General features: G+C 41.5%; 1 protein-coding gene and 1 long non-coding RNA gene across 2 annotated transcripts in view; one reads left to right on the top strand and one right to left on the bottom strand.

The window, feature by feature from the left end:
• The window catches only part of LOC134739477 (uncharacterized), a 33,581-nt gene extending 23,599 nt beyond the window's left edge, over positions 1-9,982 (top strand). The window contains exons 4-6 of the long non-coding RNA XR_010126158.1: positions 4,413-4,566; positions 4,771-4,840; positions 9,861-9,982. This is a non-coding gene — a long non-coding RNA (uncharacterized LOC134739477). The remainder of the gene's footprint in view (positions 1-4,412; positions 4,567-4,770; positions 4,841-9,860) is intronic.
• Positions 6,158-15,256, bottom strand: LRAT (lecithin retinol acyltransferase). The gene is made up of 3 exons (XM_063664227.1): positions 15,026-15,256; positions 14,382-14,922; positions 6,158-10,286 (listed from the first exon to the last, which is right to left on the bottom strand). Exons 2-3 carry the CDS (start codon positions 14,919-14,921, stop codon positions 10,134-10,136), a joined length of 693 nt encoding a protein of 230 aa, XP_063520297.1. The 5' UTR covers position 14,922; positions 15,026-15,256; the 3' UTR covers positions 6,158-10,133.
• Positions 15,257-18,505: the final 3,249 nt, after the last annotated feature.

Genomic DNA, 18,505 nt, shown 5'->3' with positions numbered 1-18,505 from the left:
GGAACCCTACAGATCCTCTGGGTTCTTGGAAGAACTCCTTGATTCTACCAGGTATCTTCCATGCCAGGCAAAATTTGTACCAGTTATTTGAGCCTGGCAAGGAAAAGAATCAAGCAATCCAAAAAAGAGGGCAGAAGGGATAAAAATTGATCTTTTCTACTTTTCTAAGAGTCTGTCCTGCTGTCTAGGTGGGACGATAACTTTGGGATCGAAGTTTTTCTCTCCAAATAAGCTACCAATGATACCAGTGTGGAATAAGAATCATATCTGCTGGCGAGCTTGCAAACAATACATCAATATAGAATCCCCAGAGCAGAACAGGGAATAAGTGTCAGGAAAGTCAGATTTTTGCTCTGGTTCTATTACAAAAATTCCTGGAGTTTCCTATGTTATTATAGGTCTCTAACTTGCATATAAAGATAAGGGATTAGATTGGCTCTGGCCTAAGCCTCTCTATCATCCAGGAGCTCTGAATGTGTTGTCATCTCTGATTCAGTAGATGATCACACCAAGAGTTGCCATGACTGTCCACTTCTGACTGATAATTACTGGAGTTCAGGAGTGCTCATGATCTAAAGATTCTCCCCTACACTTGGGCATCCATGGCTCCTCAAGAAACTTGTGATCCCATTCTGTGCTATTATGAATGATATTCAGCGTTGGTCACATAACTACAAGATAGCATTGCCATTTCACTGCACTTTGATCATAAATCAGCTTGGCAAGGTTGTGGTGACATTCCATAGTTTCAGTTTGTTAATAAAGCTTTCACGCTCTGGTCTCTTGCAGAGTGCTCACTCTGCACGTTGCATCTGTTCACCTTGCATGGAAAAGTCCAGAAGAGCAGGTGAAGTCCTTGAGAGCTAAGGCACCTGAGCCTAGACATGATAGGAACATGAGCACAAAGTTTTCTTTTACATTGGAAAAAAATAAAGACCAAGTTCTGAGAATGAAAGTTGATTCATTTTTCTCTAAGTAAGAAAATAAAAATAAAATAATAATAAAACATAAAGGGGAAACCGGCAAGATGACAAATTTTATGTAATTAATTACACTGTAAGAGGGTAAACGTCCAAACTCTCAGGTAAAGCCATGATGACAATTATTTCAGTGATGCAAATTTAAACCACACAGTACCCCAAAATAGTGACTGAAACTTGTATTTCTGCCCTATTAGAAGAAGAAAAAGACTGCAACTAATCTACGCCATTCATTCCCACTTTCTAGTACAAATTGAAGAATGGACTTCCTTTTGCGGGGATAAGTTTGAGTTTGAAAACCAAGCAAAGAACCATATTTTGAGACCAGAAATCCTATAGCTGAGGTGTATCGAGAATAAATGCAAAAAGAACGTTGCCTCAAAAATATCTGATGAGGGAGAATCCCCATTGCACTGGCTCGCAGGGTGGTCAGGAGGATCACTAGCAAAGTGAAGAAATCCGGCCGAGCTGTGGCAATGCACCAGCTGCTGCTGCAGCAGTGAGATGAACCCTGATGGTTGCCTGCTGCTTCACTTCACAGAGGAGTTGTCCCGCAAACATACTGAGGTGGTGCAAATCCACTTCCTTCAATCTCATTTTCAGATTTTCTCCCATCTTGAATTATTCCTTAAGTGCCTTTATATTTTTAAATGTAAAGTTTATTGTCACCTCAACTTCCAATCCAGAAAAATTGCATGTAGTGTGAAATAATTTACCGTGGTTAAATTCCCTGGCAGTCATTTGTCTGTGACTTGTCAGAGGTAAAGTAGAGAAAGATGTGTGTGGAGATGTGATGTGTAAAGCAGAGAATTGGGGGCATGGGGGGATTGAAGAAGAAATAAATCTTGATGTTCATCAAGCATGTAGCAATTGCTACCTTTTAGGTTTCTACCCAGCAGTGAGACACCTGGTCAGATCAGGTGTCTGGACCAACATAAAGCTTAAAAAGCTGATTCTTCTGCCTGAACAGATTCTTGGGGGCAGCTGCTGCTGAGCCAGGCTTAGCAGACAAGTGTTGTTTATCTGATAAATTTTTGAATTTGGAATCGTTTGGCTCATCATAAACAAGGACAAAGGGATAAGAAACCATTACTTTGTCCGATTGTCATTGGCTCTGTTAGCCACCTGGATTTATTTAACCTTCAATTCTATTTTTCAATGAATAATTTAATTATAAAGAATCTGAAGTATTTATGAGGTCATGCTGGTCAAAAAGTTTCCGAAAGTTTGAGTCTTGCACTGTGTCTTGATCTCTCTGTTCTATCATTCTGTGAAAGGGAAGGAATGGTAATGGACTTTCCTCAATGTTTGAATGAGAGCCCAAGAATTGAGAGTCCCATGCAGTGCGGTTTTAATTTCTACCCTTTCCCAATCCTCTGAGCCTGTTAGACTCTGAATCTGAATATGTGTTCTTTTCAAAGAAGCCAGTAGAAATGAGAATGCTCATTGATTAGACTGAACCTCTGATAGTAATCAGTCTTGGAAAAAAAGTACAATTGTGATAATGTCACAAAAAAGAGTGTTTGTCCCTCAGAAAATAATTACAAATATTAACGCGACAGGTCATGGTACATTTTGTTCTAAAGCATGCGGCAGTAGTAAGAGATATCACGTTATACTGCTTTCTGAGTCTTTGGGCTTTATCTGTTTCTTTCTTCTCCCACCAAACTGCTACAAAGAGAAGCTCATAGTCATTTTCCATTTAAATCTCAACCCACAATCTGCCTTCTCCCCGCAACCACAACATCCCTAACACCCCCATACTTGAAGTTAGTGGAATGCCTATCACTCACAGTCAAGGTCACTCACAGTCTCCTTTTTGCCAAATCCAGTGTAGGCACTAATCAGTTCTTATCTCATTTCTGTATCTTGATGCTGTTCACACCCATACCTTCAAAAGCTCACTCCCCCTTGGCTTCCTCATACAATCTCTCCTGTATGAGGTCTGCTCTAACTTTTTGTACCATTATTTTGCAGTCTCCTCCTGGAACTATTCTGGATCGTTCTTCCTTCCCCTTGTTTGTGACCCTAGTCTTCCATCCTTATCTTAAAAAACAAAAAAAAGTTCTTCATAAACTTCCCCAGGATGGTCTAGCTCACTCACATCCTTGGCCTGAACCACCACTGTTATAATAACTCCCAAATACATTCCTATCCCTGAACTCTGTCTTATGAGACAGAGTTCCTATTGCCTACCTGTGAGAACTGTGAGACCCTGGGCTACTCAGACTTCATAGATCCAAATCCAGATTCATACTTCTCCCAAGCCTCATTTTTTAAAAATTCCCCTAAATTAGCAATGATGCCACAGTACAATCAGTCACACTAATCTGGTCCTGCCTCGGCCTGTTGTCCCTCAGATACATTTTTTGGCTTGCTCAGCAGGCTGTTTTCCAGGCTCTCCTGTTAGCTGGTTTCTGCATTAGCTGCCCAATGTGAAGTCCTTACAGGAGATTGGAGGGTGAGAGGAAAGGAAAGGAGAAGCCATGGTATATCTTATGCACGCACACCACCAGACAGTTCCTAGAATGGTTTTTGTTTCCTTGGTTGAACCCTATATGAAACACTCTCCATTTTTCACACCCCTCAAATCAATCCATTCTGTCCCCTCCATCTCCACTGACACTGACTTCATCTAGTCTTCATCAGTTCTCTTCTGCATCTTGGTAATAGACTTCATATTCTTTAATTTACATCTCCTCGTCCAATCCATTCTCTATATTGCTACAGAATAAGCTCTTTAAAGTGATCATTAGATATAGCTCTCCCATTTAAACTAAAGCAGACAGCCATCCTCCAAGCAACATCAGTTATGAGTAGCTCCTTAAGAATGAGAGTAGATCTCCATGCCTGGGAACTCATGGTCGTGCAATTTGGCAACAAGTGATTAGCCTAAGGATGTCACCTGATCTGAAGGTACCAGACCTAAAGGCCATCAGGGGAATCAATGGTCCATGCAGTAGCCTGGCTAGAGAACTGTTTACTGTGACCACAAATATTGCATAGTAAATGGTCAGCTTGGTTAGATCCCTTTGCAATTTTAAATGAAGACAGCAACCAGGCACAGTGGAGCAGAAGCTAAAAGTAACAGTGTAGAAGTGTAATGAAAACCACAAGGCAGCAGAAACAATGGTGCAGTGTGAGTTAGTGGCAGTACGTGGGCCACCACGCAAGTAGCCATCATAAGCTAAATGGGAGCAAATAGCAGCACCAGAATCCAGACTTGAGAAGAAGATATCACTAGAGTTGTTTGAGGATGCAGGAACAGTTGTGAGCTGAGCAGGGAGCAGTGACTATTCATCTGCTGAGCGCTGAAGTGATTTCTGTACTTTCCACTTCTCCATGTAACCTTAAATGAAACCCCATCCAAAAAAAAAAAAGTGTTTCTTTTCCTCACAGACTAACTACACACCTCTTCTTCATGTGTTTCAGAAAATCACATGCTCCTAATACTCACCGGAGCCAGTTGAAAAGTTTGGGAAATGCTTTCTTTCCTCTCCAAACTTTCACAATGCAAAGTCTTCCGGGAACTTGCCTCCTGTCTGCAGCATCATCTGAGTCAGACTTGTTCTTCTCCAAAGGAATGGTGAGTTCTTTGTGGCAGGACTGGCACCTTTCTCTCACAGCAACAATATAATCTCAAGTGATTGTTCTTAACGCCCTGTTGTAACCCAACTGTGATATGGGTTCTCCTGACTCCACCCCTTTGTGTAATAGTTGCTCCTCCCTGTGCCTGAAAGGCCTGGAAAAAGGAGGTCTTTTTCACCTTAAGTGTTCATATTATTTACAGGTCAGTTAAGGTATTAATGAAGACTTCTGTGACGTGACACCCCTCTCCTTTATTGGTCCCCATCAGACAGGTAAAGTTTTCATGTCTGCTCTTCTGACACTTGTACAAGCCTACCATTATTTTGAAATCTTGCCATTCTTTTACATTAGTCTGAGCAATTCCAGGACTAAGATTCTAACCAGTTTATTCTTGTGTGATCCTGCTTAAAGTACATAGAAGGTGTGCAAGAAATACATTCATTGGAGAAAAGTTTTTCTAATCCCTGGGAGATCTCAGGGAGCCATTATACCTCAGGGAGGTATAATGGAATGAAATCTGGAGCAAAGTTCTGGGTCTTTCTCTGAAGCACCTCAACCCCTAGGAGCCTGATTTTCCACATCTTTAAATGTCGTTGGATGGCTAAGCATTAAGCTCAGTAATCTCTATGGTCTTTGGCACTGCTATGAATGCATTTCAAGACTGGCCCTGGAATTTGCTTCTACTTACATCCCATTCCCTCCTCACCTATAAATCTGGTTACAGTGTTCCCTCGATATCTTCAGAGGATTGGCCCAGGACCCCCATGTACACCCAAATCCACACATAGTCAAGTCTGGCAGTCAGCCCTGCAGGAAATGGAACCCACATATACAGAAGTTGGCCCTCCCTATATAAGCAGGTTTCAGATCCTAGGAATACTTTATTTTCTGTCCACATTTGGTTGAAAAATTTTGCACGTAAATGGACCCACCCAGTTAAAACCCGTGTTGTCACTGGGCCTGGTGGCTCACACCTATAATCCTAGTGCTTTTGGAGGCTTAGGTGGGAGGGTCAATTAAAGCCAGGAGTTCAAGACCAGCCCAGGCAACATAGCAAGACTCCATCTCTGTGAAAAAATTTAAAATTAGCTGGGCATTGTGGCATGCATCTGTAGTCCCAGCTACTTAGGAGGCTGAGGCAGGAGGAACGCTTGAGACCAGGAGTTTGAGATTACAGTGAGCTAGGATTGTGTCCCTATACTGCAGCCTGTAAGACAAAGAGAGACCATGTCTCAAAAACAAAAACAAACAAAACTTGTTTTGCCCAAGGGTCAACTGTATAGAGTTCATGTTATGAGTAATTATTTGTTGTCATTGTTACTTAATTTTGTGCAATGGAGAAGGGATATGTTATTTAACATTACACAGAACGTATTCCTACAAAATCAAGGTAGGCTTCAAGATATGGATAACATAGATATTATCAGTCTGAAGACAGATCCACGTAAAGTTTTAACTTCAAATGCATAAAACTATGTTTGGTAATCTGTAAAGGAAGCTTGGAGAGGCAAAATTCTTCAGGCTACCATGCTGAAAAAAAAAGTTTGTGATCTACATTTATGTATTTGAAATTCAAAGACAAGAGAGAATAGTATGTAAAATTAACTTTATTTGACATGCATGTATACCAAATATAAAATTAGCTTAGCTGACAGATCTAGGTTGGTTAAAACTCTAAATAGATCATACAAAACAAAGATTGGCAACCATTTCTTATATGCTTCTCATCTACAACAAGGACTTTTGCCATTGCCATAACTTGATATTGCTGGAAAACATTTTTGATATTTGACATTAACAGTATGAAGTAGAAAAATAGAAAAACAAGAAACGTATATATACTGAAAAAAAAATTTAAACAACAAATCTATACATAGTTGCTTGTCCTTAGAAAGAAACATATCTAACAGAGCTAAAATTAGGAGTATCCAATATACACATAGTCATCAAGTTAATCTATTTTGCAAGAACCAACTTTCTGGCAGGAAAGAAAAGTGAATGAGTCTTCCTTGACACTCCATCAGGAGTTATGCATGAATCAAATAAAAGGATTTTGCTAAAGTCTGTTGACTCTTCCTTAACACCCTTTCTCTCTACTCTCACGAATACAGACCTTTTTTTTTAGAGATTGAGCATCTTAGCTAGTCCTTTAAAATGAGTCCCTTTGTCCTCCATACTTTTGAGATTTATCTTTCTGAACCCCAAATCTCGATTGCCTGTTCAAGTCTTAACTTCTTGTTCTACACAAGACTTGTACCAGACCATTGCTTTCCTTTTCTGACATCTTTACTCAGCACTCTTGCTCTGCCCTGGCCCCTGAAACACTTGCACTTGCCTGAATGCCCTATGTAGTTCCATGTTTTCAAGTCAACAACTAATAGGGTACCTCACAGCTATGTGCCAGGCATGTTGTAGGCAATTTTCATGCATTTGCTCATGCTGTTTCCAGTGCATGGAATGTCCTGCCCAAAATCTGTTTCCTGGAATATATCCACCCATCTTTTAAGTGTTGGTACATGGTTTGTATAAATTTGGTCATATCTGTTAAAATCAACCGTCTCACTTTCTGTTCCTTCAGTCAGTCAGCTTTATGCAAATGTCAACTGCAGAAAGTCCTAATACAATTATGTCTACTGGGCCATAAACTCTTGAGGAACAGGTCCATGCCTCATTCATCATTTCATTCCTAATGCCTGCCTAGTATCTGACACTTACATTAATTCATCTTAGCCCTAGTTAGTTCTATTCTTCCTTCATCTATGACAAAAATACAATAAGCATGAAAAAACTTCATCAGATACTACTAGGTTATCATTTCAGAAATCAGAATAGAAATACATAAATATAAGAGACTTGCAGGAGCATAAGGATGAATCTTAATGGATGAAGCCCAGAGAAATTCGTGAACTGTTACGAGACACATTAATGGCTCGGTGTTTCTTCTTTTTTTTTTTTTTTTTTTTTTTTTTTTTTGAGATGGAGTCTCACTGTTGCCCAGGCTGGAGTGCAGTGGTGCAATCTCCACTCACTGCAAGCTCCGCCTCCTCGGTTCACGCCGTTCTCCTGCCTCAACCTCATGAGTAGCTGGGACTACAGGTGCTGGCCACCACACCCTGCTAATTTTGTATTTTTAGTAGAGACAGGGTTTCACTGTGTTAGCCAGGACGGTCTCGACCTCCTGACCTCGTGATCCTCCCTCCTCGGCCTCCCAAAGTGCTGGGATTACAGGCTTGAGCCACCGTGCCTGGCCTCAGGGTTTCTTTTATAACTGTGATCAGGAAGATGTGCTTTTCTTTCTACTTTGTTAAGCAACTAATCAAACTCAGCACAACAAAACAAAGACTCTCCTTTTCTCCCAAGAAGTTCAACAGTTCTAGCGTTGTAGAACATTTCACAAATAAAACCATCCTAATTTCCTTTTCCCATAAACAGTTGAACACATCAGTGTGATAAGGTCACCTCACACTATTTCTTGGCTTAATGCTAGCATTGCCTCCTGCATATAGATTTCTCCTACCCTTCTAGCAGATTTAATTGCTTCTTCCCCTGTATTCTCACAGCACTGTATATACTCTATTATAGCTAGTTTACAAATAATAATATTAATTCCAGACCATAAAATTGCAACTGGTCAATGCCTGGCATATAATGAACACTCAAATGAACAAGGAATTGAATCTTGCTTTAATGAAGTAAGTCAAGACTAATTATGTCAGTTCCAATCTTAAGAATGTCCTTGGCTTTTAATGAGGGGTCTTTATCTTTGAACACAGATTTAGTTTCAGACAGTGGTTTTTGCTGCCTGTAATAACTAAAGTTTGCAAAAAAATTAATTATTTCAGGACACTATATTTTTAAGAAATGAATTACCTTAAACTATTCCTACAAGGGTAATATACAGTAAGTGAAAAACCACTAACACGGTAGTTCTCATAGTGGTTGCTTTTATGTATGCATACTTAAGATAATTTTAAGTGGTTGGAATAGGTCCAGAGAACACCTATATTCTATGGTGTTGCCATTTAATGTTTTAATTATTTAAAATACTTAAATAATATTTAATTTGAAAAATTAAATACTAAGTTTGTTGTGGGCAAATTAGTGGTGATAAAACATTATTAATCTAAAATCTGCTCTTAAAATTTGTTCAGATTATCATTGACTGATTGGCCCCACCCTCCCCATATTCACTCATAATATGATTTGTTATTTTGTGATTCTTGACAGTTAAGAAAGCAATTTTAATACCCGAAATGCAAGTCTAGCTGTGGCTTCATTTTAAGAATTTGGTAATTTTGTAAAAGTACTTGAATGCTTGTTTTACCATTGTTATATCTCAATTCTTATAAGACCCTTAGCAGAATCAGTTTACATGACTGGCAGCACTAAGCCTCTTTAAAATTATTTTAAATAATTTTATTTGCTTGGGTTCTACTTGTTTGGGTTTTACATACTACTGTGGCATCCTTCTTTTAAGGATATAAACTATAATTAGAAATGATATGGAAAAAAGTGACTAGAAAACAAATCTGAAGGCTTTTAAAAATTTCAGAGTACATTAGTAAATGCTTTAAAAGACAACCCATCCAATAACATATATGCAAGTTAACACTACAAATTCAATGACATAAGAAAATAGATTGGACTTACTTTTACATTCACCTCTACAGATACTCTATAATGAACACACTAGTATGATGATAATAAAGCAATCAAGAACAATTTGTCTCTCAGTCTGTGTGTATGTGACTATCTACATATTTATTTTACACACACATGCCAAATACCCACATAACTTCAATCCTATATCCATTTACCTCTCAGAGTGATTTAAAGTAGCTACAGTGGCACATAAAAGGAAAAAAATAATGAATTCCGGGCTTCCTAGTAAGTAAAGCCAAATCGAATTGTTCAAGTGATACTATAGTGCTATTTTTACAGGAAAACACAGATTTGTATAATTTCTGGTCATTTACTTTATCATTAAAGTACTATTTGCCAATATTGGTTTCACGTAATGACAATTAAACATTCTTGACTTATATACTACATGAAAAAAATAGATTATGAGCTTATTTTTTGACCAGTCATCAAACATGTTTTCATTTGAATAAACAAAATTCTTCCAGTTTAATATGTTTATCAATTTGTTTTTTCAATGAAACAAAGTAAATTTACAGTAAAGTTACTGGTCTCAATATAAGTCTTCCAATCTTCAAATTCAGCCTAACAGTACAAGGATTACAGGAGAAAAAAAATAACACAATTAATCTCTTGTGGCTATCATTTTAGGGGCTGGTTTTCTCATATTGCTGAATTCTACCACAACCTGTCATATTTCCAAGGTTTGGATGGTGCTTTAAATCTGAACTGCCTGAGAAGATTCAGAAAGCCTTTGTTCTTGGGCTTACACAGTAAGCACTTTGCGTGATTCCTAATCACATTTTTATCCAGAACACAGTGTTACAGGTCACATTTTTCTCAATAATGCTTATACTGATTGATGCTCTATAAATATAAACATATTTACATACAGAATACACACACTGACATGGGGGTATGAAGTTAGCCAGCCATCCATAGGAAGAATGGAATAAAAATTGCAGGAAGGGTAGTGTATGATATCAAGCCCGTACAGACTATAGACGCCAATCCCAAGACTGCTGAAGCAAGAACACTTCTCTGATCACGAATAATTATCTTCACAGTCTCACAAAACTGGAAAATAAAATTTTGGAAAATTAGGAAAGGTGGCTAAACCCAAGAAGAATCACATATATCAAACAGTAAATCAGTTTTCCCAGCTATTTTCTGTCTACCAGAAGAACCAGACTTTCTCTTATGACTTACAAAAGAATTTACAATATTAAGAGTCCAGTTCTGATTCTGTACCGTATAGTAGCAGAAATGATCCATTAGGCAACTCAGTTAATGATGGCAGTTGCCTATGTAAATACAGATTTATAGAAAACTATAGAAAGTATAATCACATAGTTATTCAGGACTAAAGGTTTAAAACATCAAACTGCTTATCAATAACAATAGCATATTTTAAAATTAGATGAGCAAAGAGGTGTCTCTAATCTTGAGAAAAAATAATAGAATTTGGCCAATTAAAAGTAGATTCAATTCTTCCAATCTTCCATTCTAAAATCTAATGATACCAATGATAACTTTTTTTAAGTCTCAAAATCTACAGGCATAGAAAGTCTAATTTTATTGTCAAATCCCATTTCCTGACTAAATATGCTAAATTCAGGATCAATTATGTGACACATAACTGGCTGCTGGAAAAAAAGACAAATATTGTCCCTACCCCTGAGGAATGCATCCTTCTAATATGTGTAATGTTTTCCTTAGAAAAATAATTTTACTTAGAAATGATGGCCTATGTCTGAGTCCTGGCTCCAGCTCTTATTGGCTGTGTCACCTCAAGTAGTCAAATGGGAACACTCAAATTGCTCTGAGGATTAACTGAGATGTTTGATGCACAAGTCCTCTGTATTCTTCTACGTGCTGTATAAACATAAGGTATTACAATGATTATTATTACTACTCTATTTGTTGACAATTATCTCTACCATATTGCCGTCGATGCCAGAATGCAGTGATTGTCATTTCTATATGGATTTTGCTATTCATATTAATTTTAAGCTGTTTCTAGATATGGCATTTTATGTTCTTTTAGGGTTTTCTACAGTGGCTTGCATGGTACTGGGCAGCTAGGTTTCCAAATTCTTAAGGGATAGAATGAACAAGTTCAATATGTTTTAATACACCATTTTGACAGTATGGTTATCTCTATCCATACTTTTACACAATTACCTAAACAAGTGTGAAACTCTTATCTAGATGTTGGCCTATTTTTCTATCAGACATACTATTTGTCCTTTTTTAATAAACTAGCAAGGCATTGAGAAGTATACTATTTTAAGATGGTAAAGATCAAATTGAAGTTTTCAGGAAAGGGAGAAAAGGAGGTTGATGGAAGACATATACTTTGGTAAATGACTAAGTTGTAAATACAGTTATCCTTATTTTTTTCCTTGATAATTTATAATTAAGTCAATCAAAATCATTTTTGACTGTATTCCCCACAAAAGCAGATTTTTCTCAAAAAGCAACTCATGTCTAGTGCCCTGTTCCTGTTCACTTGGTCAGCAGACCAGCAGGCATCTTTAGTGGTGCTCAACAGCAGGAAATTTCTAGAAGGGGTCAATAAGTCCGTAGGAACACTTTTGTGAGAACTCAATCCACACAAATTAAAAGGGGCATTTGCAATCATTTTTGGCAATGAAAGAGCAGTATTAACAAAGTAAAAAAAATCATAGTAGAAAAAGCATAAGGAATAGTAATAGTTATTAACCAAAGGAATTTTTAGTTTACAAAATACTGATTGTCAACAGTATTATAAAAATCCCATAATTTTATGACTTCTAAACTTGTAAAAAAGAGTATTACCACAAAGGAGTAAATGTTCTTTTCCAGTTCATTCATTTGCAAACTAATTGCAGTGTTTTCCTTAGGGGTAGTGTGTTCTTGAGAGTTTTTATTAACTCAAATTTAAGTAAGAGGCAACTTTGAAACTCTCATGTTAATATTAGTTGCATACATGGAGAACTCAACAATCAGACCCAGAATCAAATAATTTCTTATGTTTCTAAAAAGTAGAAACCAGTCCTTCCTTCAGTATTAATGACCTACTTCTCTCAGTGCATGTTCAAAAACAGTTTGTAGAATTAGGAAATTTGGGATGAAAACTTTTTTTTCCCCCGGGAAATCTACTCTGTGGCCAAATTGTTTGTTAGACCATTCAAAGTGAAGACAAAACTCAGTTTCACAAGAGGTGCTATGCAGCAACAGCAATTAAAACACTTCTCTACTTCTGTAGACCCTGACAAAGTTTCCAAAGATGAAAAACTACTCCAACTAGTTATTTATGCAGATTAAATATTTTACTACCTTACAAAAGCACTAGTTACTGTTTTTCTGTAGAAATATATAATGCAGCGCTATATGTGTTCCATGAAAGGGTAACTCGTAATTACCTGATAGAAATACTGTTTTTCCTTAGAGAAATGATTTGCTTGGTTCCCAAGTAAATCTGACATGTTTCCTTTTGTACACTTTGGGAGCCAGTGTTTGTAAATGTGGTGGAGTTCATTTCTAAACAGGCCTGGACTAGAGCTGTGATTCTTGAATCGCTGCACAGTGCTCTAACTGTATTTTTATTTTACTTGGAAAAGAATTCCTAGATTGAGTCTTTTGTGGCTCTATAAAATCTACAAGGAGTTTCATACACCGATCTATAAAAGCAAAATACTTCCATGCTCTCCCACAGAGGATAGAGAAAGATGTTCCCAAATGGGTCAAAAAAATTAACCAAGATGTGGAGCAATTAAAAACTGGTTACATGAAAAAAACTGATTTAGCTTTTTCTGGTCCCAAAAATATCTAAACATGAAGAGTAACACTAAAGCTCATTATGTTATTGCCCAGGTTTCCATTATAAAGACTGAACATTAACAATGACTTCTTTAACAAGTGCAATGAAGGCTGAGAAAGTTTCCAATTGTAAATGAAGTTTCAGGCTTAAAATCTTAACTATTTTTAAAAGTTAAGAGGTTTTAAAAGGAAATAAAAATCCATTTTTCCCTTTGGATTTGTGGCTAATTTAATAATCATGAGTATTTTTCAAAATACTCATAAAAATTACCTTCCAATGTTTAACATCTCTTCTTGAAAACTAATTGCATTGATCTCTGAGGAACCCATAAACAATGTAATCTACCTTTAGGGCTAATGGGTAAAGGATGCTTAACAATGAGGAATTCTAGATGGGGATTAAAGCCAACCCAGAAAGAATTCAGAATACCAAGGAAAATACAACTCTGAAGCACCAACACAAGAATAAGGGACCTGCTAGGGGGGCCCTCTTACTGGGAATTTTGATAGCTTATAGCAAGCAATGAAAAATCCCTCTATGCAGCTTTCAAAGGGAGAAAACTGCATGGTTCCTTATTTTAAAGGCACACACTTTGTTTCGTAGTGTTATGGATTAAATATAAACTCTGGACCTCTTCCCTTCAAGTGAAATTCTTGGTTAAAGTTGCAAGCAGCAGTGACTGATTCCTTGTATCCCCCACCCCCAGTCACTTGCCCTTTGTCGTTTGAACTACATTGTGGGTGGACACCTGATGACTTCTGCAGCAATACTGGGCAGCTCTGGAATCTCTGGAAGCGGTCCTGCATTGCCACACCCTTTCTCTATGCATTTCGAGATATCCTGCAATGCACGTTGCCATTTGCTTATTTACTTAGCCTACCTTAGGAACACCAGAACTTTCCTTACTTAATCTAGAACTTTAAGAATGTTATGGAAGGCTGGGCACGGTGGCTCACGCCTGTAATCCCAGCACTTTGGGATGCCGAGGCGGGAGGATCACGAGGTCAGGAGATCGAGACCATCCTTGCTAACACGGTGAAACCCCATCTCTACTAAAAATACAAAAATAAATTAGCCGGGCGTGGTGGCGGGTGCCTGTAGTCCCAGCTATTCAGGAGGCTGAGGCAGGAGAATGGTGTGAACTCGGGAGGCGGAGCTTGCAGTGAGTGGAGATCGCGCCACTGCACTCCAGCCTGGGCGACAGCGGGAGACTCCGTCTCAAAAAAAAAAAAAAAAAAAAAAATGGTATGGAAGTGGTGGGGGAGGTGTCCAGGAATTAGATCCCTACTCGCGAGGAAGAGAAAAGGTCAGGGATGGGAGGGGGCATCTCCGCGGAACCCACTTCCCCTGGGAGTCACACATCATACCTTGTCGGACTGGGGACTGATAGGGGTGCCATATCTGCAGTAGGTCACGAAGTGCTCGCAGTTGTTCCACAGCAGGCTGTAGGGGGTAAAGCCCAGCAGCTTCTCAGCCCTCCGCGCCACCTCCTCGTTGAGCAGTGCCTTCTTCTGGAGGGACTCGTCCAGGTGATTGACCAGGATGTTAGCTCCGTAGGCGAAGTCCTCCACTGTGTCCACGCGGATGCTGGCCACTTTGACAATGACGCCCAGGATGAGACGCTTGTTGGAGACCACCTTCTGCGTGCGCCCCACGTCGTCTGTCAGGGCCAACAGGATGTCGGGCATCATGTGGGCAACACGGTTGTCTCCTAGGTAGATGCCATAGTGGGTCAGGTGGGTCCGGGGCACCTCCAGCACGTCGCCTCGGTGGAAAGAGCTGGTTTCATAAAAACTGTTCCTCCCTTTGTCTTCGCCCGCGGCGCCCGAACTAAAGAGCGTGAAGTTGGAGATGAGGAGCACCTTCTCCAGTAGTAAAGACACAACCTCCAGCATGGGGTTCTTCATCCTGCAGGGAAGAGGGCGTCTTGGAGATGTGCCGGTGCCACTCCGGCAGGGGTCGGGCTGGGCAAGTTAAGCTCGCCGGACAGGGGCGCTGCGCTGCTGCTCACCTGCAGGCCAGGTGAGGTACGGCGCAAAGTACGGCCGCTGAGGAGAGAGGAAGGCAAAGGAGGAGGACAGCGAGGCCTGGCGACGGGCTCAGCCAAGCCACAAGGGGGAATGAGACGGATAAGGAACCGGTGGCTGACGGCGGGGACAGTGAGACCAGTGCTACAAGCAGCCGCAGAAGGAGCACACCTGGAGGCCGCGCCGGGGGCAGGGCCGCGCGCGCTGCTCGGAGGTGCAAGTTTCGCTGCGACTTTTTATGGCCGTCGAGGGGGCGGAGCCGAAGGCCGTCACAGACCCGGAAAGCTCACTGATTGGGCGCCGCCGGCCCGCTGCGCTCGCGGCGGGAAGTACGCGGGATCCCGGTTTCTTTGGGAGGGGGGCGGGCCGACTCCCAGCTCCAGGGTTCTGCACAGTGATTCTTTCCCGCCGCGGGATCCCGGTTGCACTACTGGCTTTTAAGTGGCCTATTTAGGGAGGTAGAGTCCCAAGGTGTGGCGGCATGAAAGGTCCTGCACCTGTCGGGACTGGGGCGAGTTCCTGGCACTTCGGGGTCGTCTTCAGTGGAAAGCCCTCTTGGGCGAGATTTCTGAGCTGGACCACCTTCCTCTAAAAGGATAGATATAAGGGACTTCGGCTTAATAAACAGATTGCATTTACTTTGCAAAGTGCGAGCGCCTCGAATGCCTGCAGATTCTTTCCTGACCGAATCCTTCGTTTTGTTTTGTTTTGAGACAATGCCTTGCTCTATCACCCAGAGCAGGAGGGCGGTGGCGCGATCTGGGCTCACTGCAACCTCCGCCTCCCAGGTTCAAGCGATTCTCGTGCCTCAGCCTCCCAAGTAGCTGATATTACAGGCACCACGCCTGGCTAATTTTTGTATTTTTAGTAGACACGGGGTTTCACCATATTGGCCAGGCTGGTGTTGGCCAGGCTGGTCTCGAACTCCTGACCTCAAGTGATCCGCCCGTCTTGACCTCCCAAAGTGCTGGGATTACAGGCGTGAGCCACCGCGCCCAGCCCCTCTTTTTCAAATGCCCTGAATCCCCCATGCTTTCAGCCGGCGCGCGGGTGTGTGTGTGTGTTTGGGGGGGGGGTGTTGGGGGGGGTCGCTACCCGCGATTCCAGGCCCTGCGCGCCGGTGATTTGAACCCGAGGCCTCTCTGCGCTCCTAGGCACCTGTGGCCGTTGAGTACGAAGCTTCCAACGGTTGGCATGAAAAACGGCGAGGTCCCAACGTCCGCCAGGAAAGCAAGATTCATGTTAAGTTTATTTCTACGGCTTCAGGGTCACATGGACGCGGCTTCAGTTCACCCACCGAAACTTTGTCCGCCTCCCTTTATTTTTATTTTTATTTTTATTTTTTTAAGCATAACCTCCCGGAGACGGCCAAGGAAGGCGAAGTACTTGGATGAGATGCTAACTAAGTTCTTAGCCCGTGCGCCTGCAGCCCGACTCCAGTGCATCTTCGAGGGTGGTCCTAGGGAGCTGCCGGCTGAGGGAGCCGCTGAAGCGTTGGCCGCGCCAGGCTCGGCACGCGATGTCCCCACCCGGTGCTGAGTTCCGTGCTAATGCATTATGTAAATGCTTAAATTCTGCAGACAAAGGCCACAATGGAGAGCCTCGGTTGGCTCCACAAAGCTGCCCAGTCCGGGCTAATAGGTTTCATCAGCAGATTCTACGCACGCCTGAGGGTACTCTGCGGATGATGGATGAAGGAACATTCATCTTACCTGGAAGACGAAGGGGGCCATAGAGACCAGGCATGAGGGAAAACGGCTCCCCATTATCCTTGGAGGCCGGGCCTTTGCTGCCACCCTCAATCTGCCGTCAGCGATCTGTCCCCGTCTCCCTGCTTGCCGGTGACTTTTGTTCATTCACAAACGATTGCGCATCACATTATAGTCCCAGCAAAGAGGAGAAAACTCCCACAAACGAGTCGAAAGAGGAAGTTGGAGAAGGGGAGAGAGCCAGTGGACGTGGAGATTTTTTTATTTTCCCAGTTTACTCCCAAAATTTAAAGAAAAGTGCCCAGGTGGAGAGTTGCTGAAACTAATCAGCTGCGCACAGGGAGCTTGCTAGCCTCTAGCAGCACAGCAGTCAGCACCCTTCGCTAAAATCGGGGGAGTCTAATAGACCTAGGTGTGTACGTTCAATGCAGACCCGACGTCAGACTCTGAAATGGCTCCTCTGGGCCAGTTCTGGGAAAGCGCCAATACCGAAGCCTCTTGTGTCACGGGCCAAAGGGCCCCTGGAGATGAAAGGAAACGTGATAATTAACGGTTTCCGTCCCTGCTGGTCACTAAGGCGGCTTATAATGCTTATGACTGCCTCCACCTGGGGAACTTGAGGGAGACAAAAGCATGGAGAATTGCTTCAGGGCTCCACATAGCTATATACATATATATGAATTCTTTTATGTATATAAAATGTATACATATGTATACATTTTATATACATAAAAGAATTAGCTATAGACTCAATAGCCTTGTCCCCACCGCGTTTTGGATGACGCAAGCAGTGCCAAGGTGATTTGCGTTTCATTTTTATTTTTCCCCCGGTGGGGTCCACTTTCTGGCCACCTTCTTTGGAAAGGGCTTTACTTCAAAAAGAAAGGAGGTGAGAGCGATACGAGGCATGAATCTGTATAGGTGGCTCAAGATGCAGATACTCTGCTGCCATGGAAATGAATGAGGGCGCGGAGTGTCCATAGTTTCTTGAAGGATATTTTTGCTTCTGTTAAATTCCAATTTTTTAAGCCAGAACGTTATGCCATTAAATGATTTATTTTGCTCAGTGGAATTGCCTGAAAGCAACCCTCTCTTGCTGCTCTGCGTGCTAGGACTTCGGCTTCCGGAAGCGGCAGCCCGAAGGAGGCAGTGAAAAGTCTTCATTTGCCTTGTTTCTGAAGTCTTTCCAGAACTCTTATGCGGGAAGCGGTTAGCGATGATTAGGCAGCTTTTCAACTGCAAAAATATAGCGTGGAATGAGCTCCTCTCTCGGCTGGACTTCTCCCCGCCCCCGACCCCCCTTCGTCAAGGACCATTGCAAATTTACTTTGCAAAAGGCAGCTTCTCAATGTTCTCAAAATCTCATTTATTTCTGTGGTTGAGAGGTCAGTTTTTAATGGCTCCCTGGAGGCACACTTCATAAAAATACGTTTACACACTAATAGGCTTATGCCCCCAATAATATTTTCCTACCTGCCTCAATTTTAGCTAAACAAAGGGAAGACTATAGCTGTAGGTGGAAAGGCCCAAGAGAAATCTAACATTAGTTCTTCTAAATCAAAAGATGTCACATGGAGATAGGAGAAATTCCTCTACCCTGAGTAGCTGGAGAGACCTCCGGTTTCCCGGATCGTAAGAAAGGTGGCTACATTCTGTGATAACGTTCTGCGTGCAAACGCCTTAAATACATGCGAATGGGTCACCAGGTCTGGCGGCGAGATTTAGAAAGAGCCTAGACTTTCCTGGTCAACACTC

This window comes from Pongo pygmaeus, chromosome 3 (genome assembly GCF_028885625.2).
Source record: "Pongo pygmaeus isolate AG05252 chromosome 3, NHGRI_mPonPyg2-v2.0_pri, whole genome shotgun sequence".
Classification (NCBI taxonomy): Eukaryota; Metazoa; Chordata; class Mammalia; order Primates; family Hominidae; genus Pongo; species Pongo pygmaeus.
Note: the sequence above shows the minus strand (reverse complement) of the source record. Positions and strands in the feature narration are given on the sequence as shown.

Bases quoted from the DNA above. Each gene is read 5' to 3' on its own strand.
- LRAT (XM_063664227.1), bottom strand. From the start codon at position 14,921: ATGAAGAACCCCATGCTGGAGGTTGTGTCTTTACTACTGGAGAAGGTG. The intron at 10,287-14,381 runs GTATGATGTGTG...TTTATTTTCCAG, and splicing joins TCAGTCCCCAGTCCGACAAG to TTTTGTGAGACTGTGAAGAT.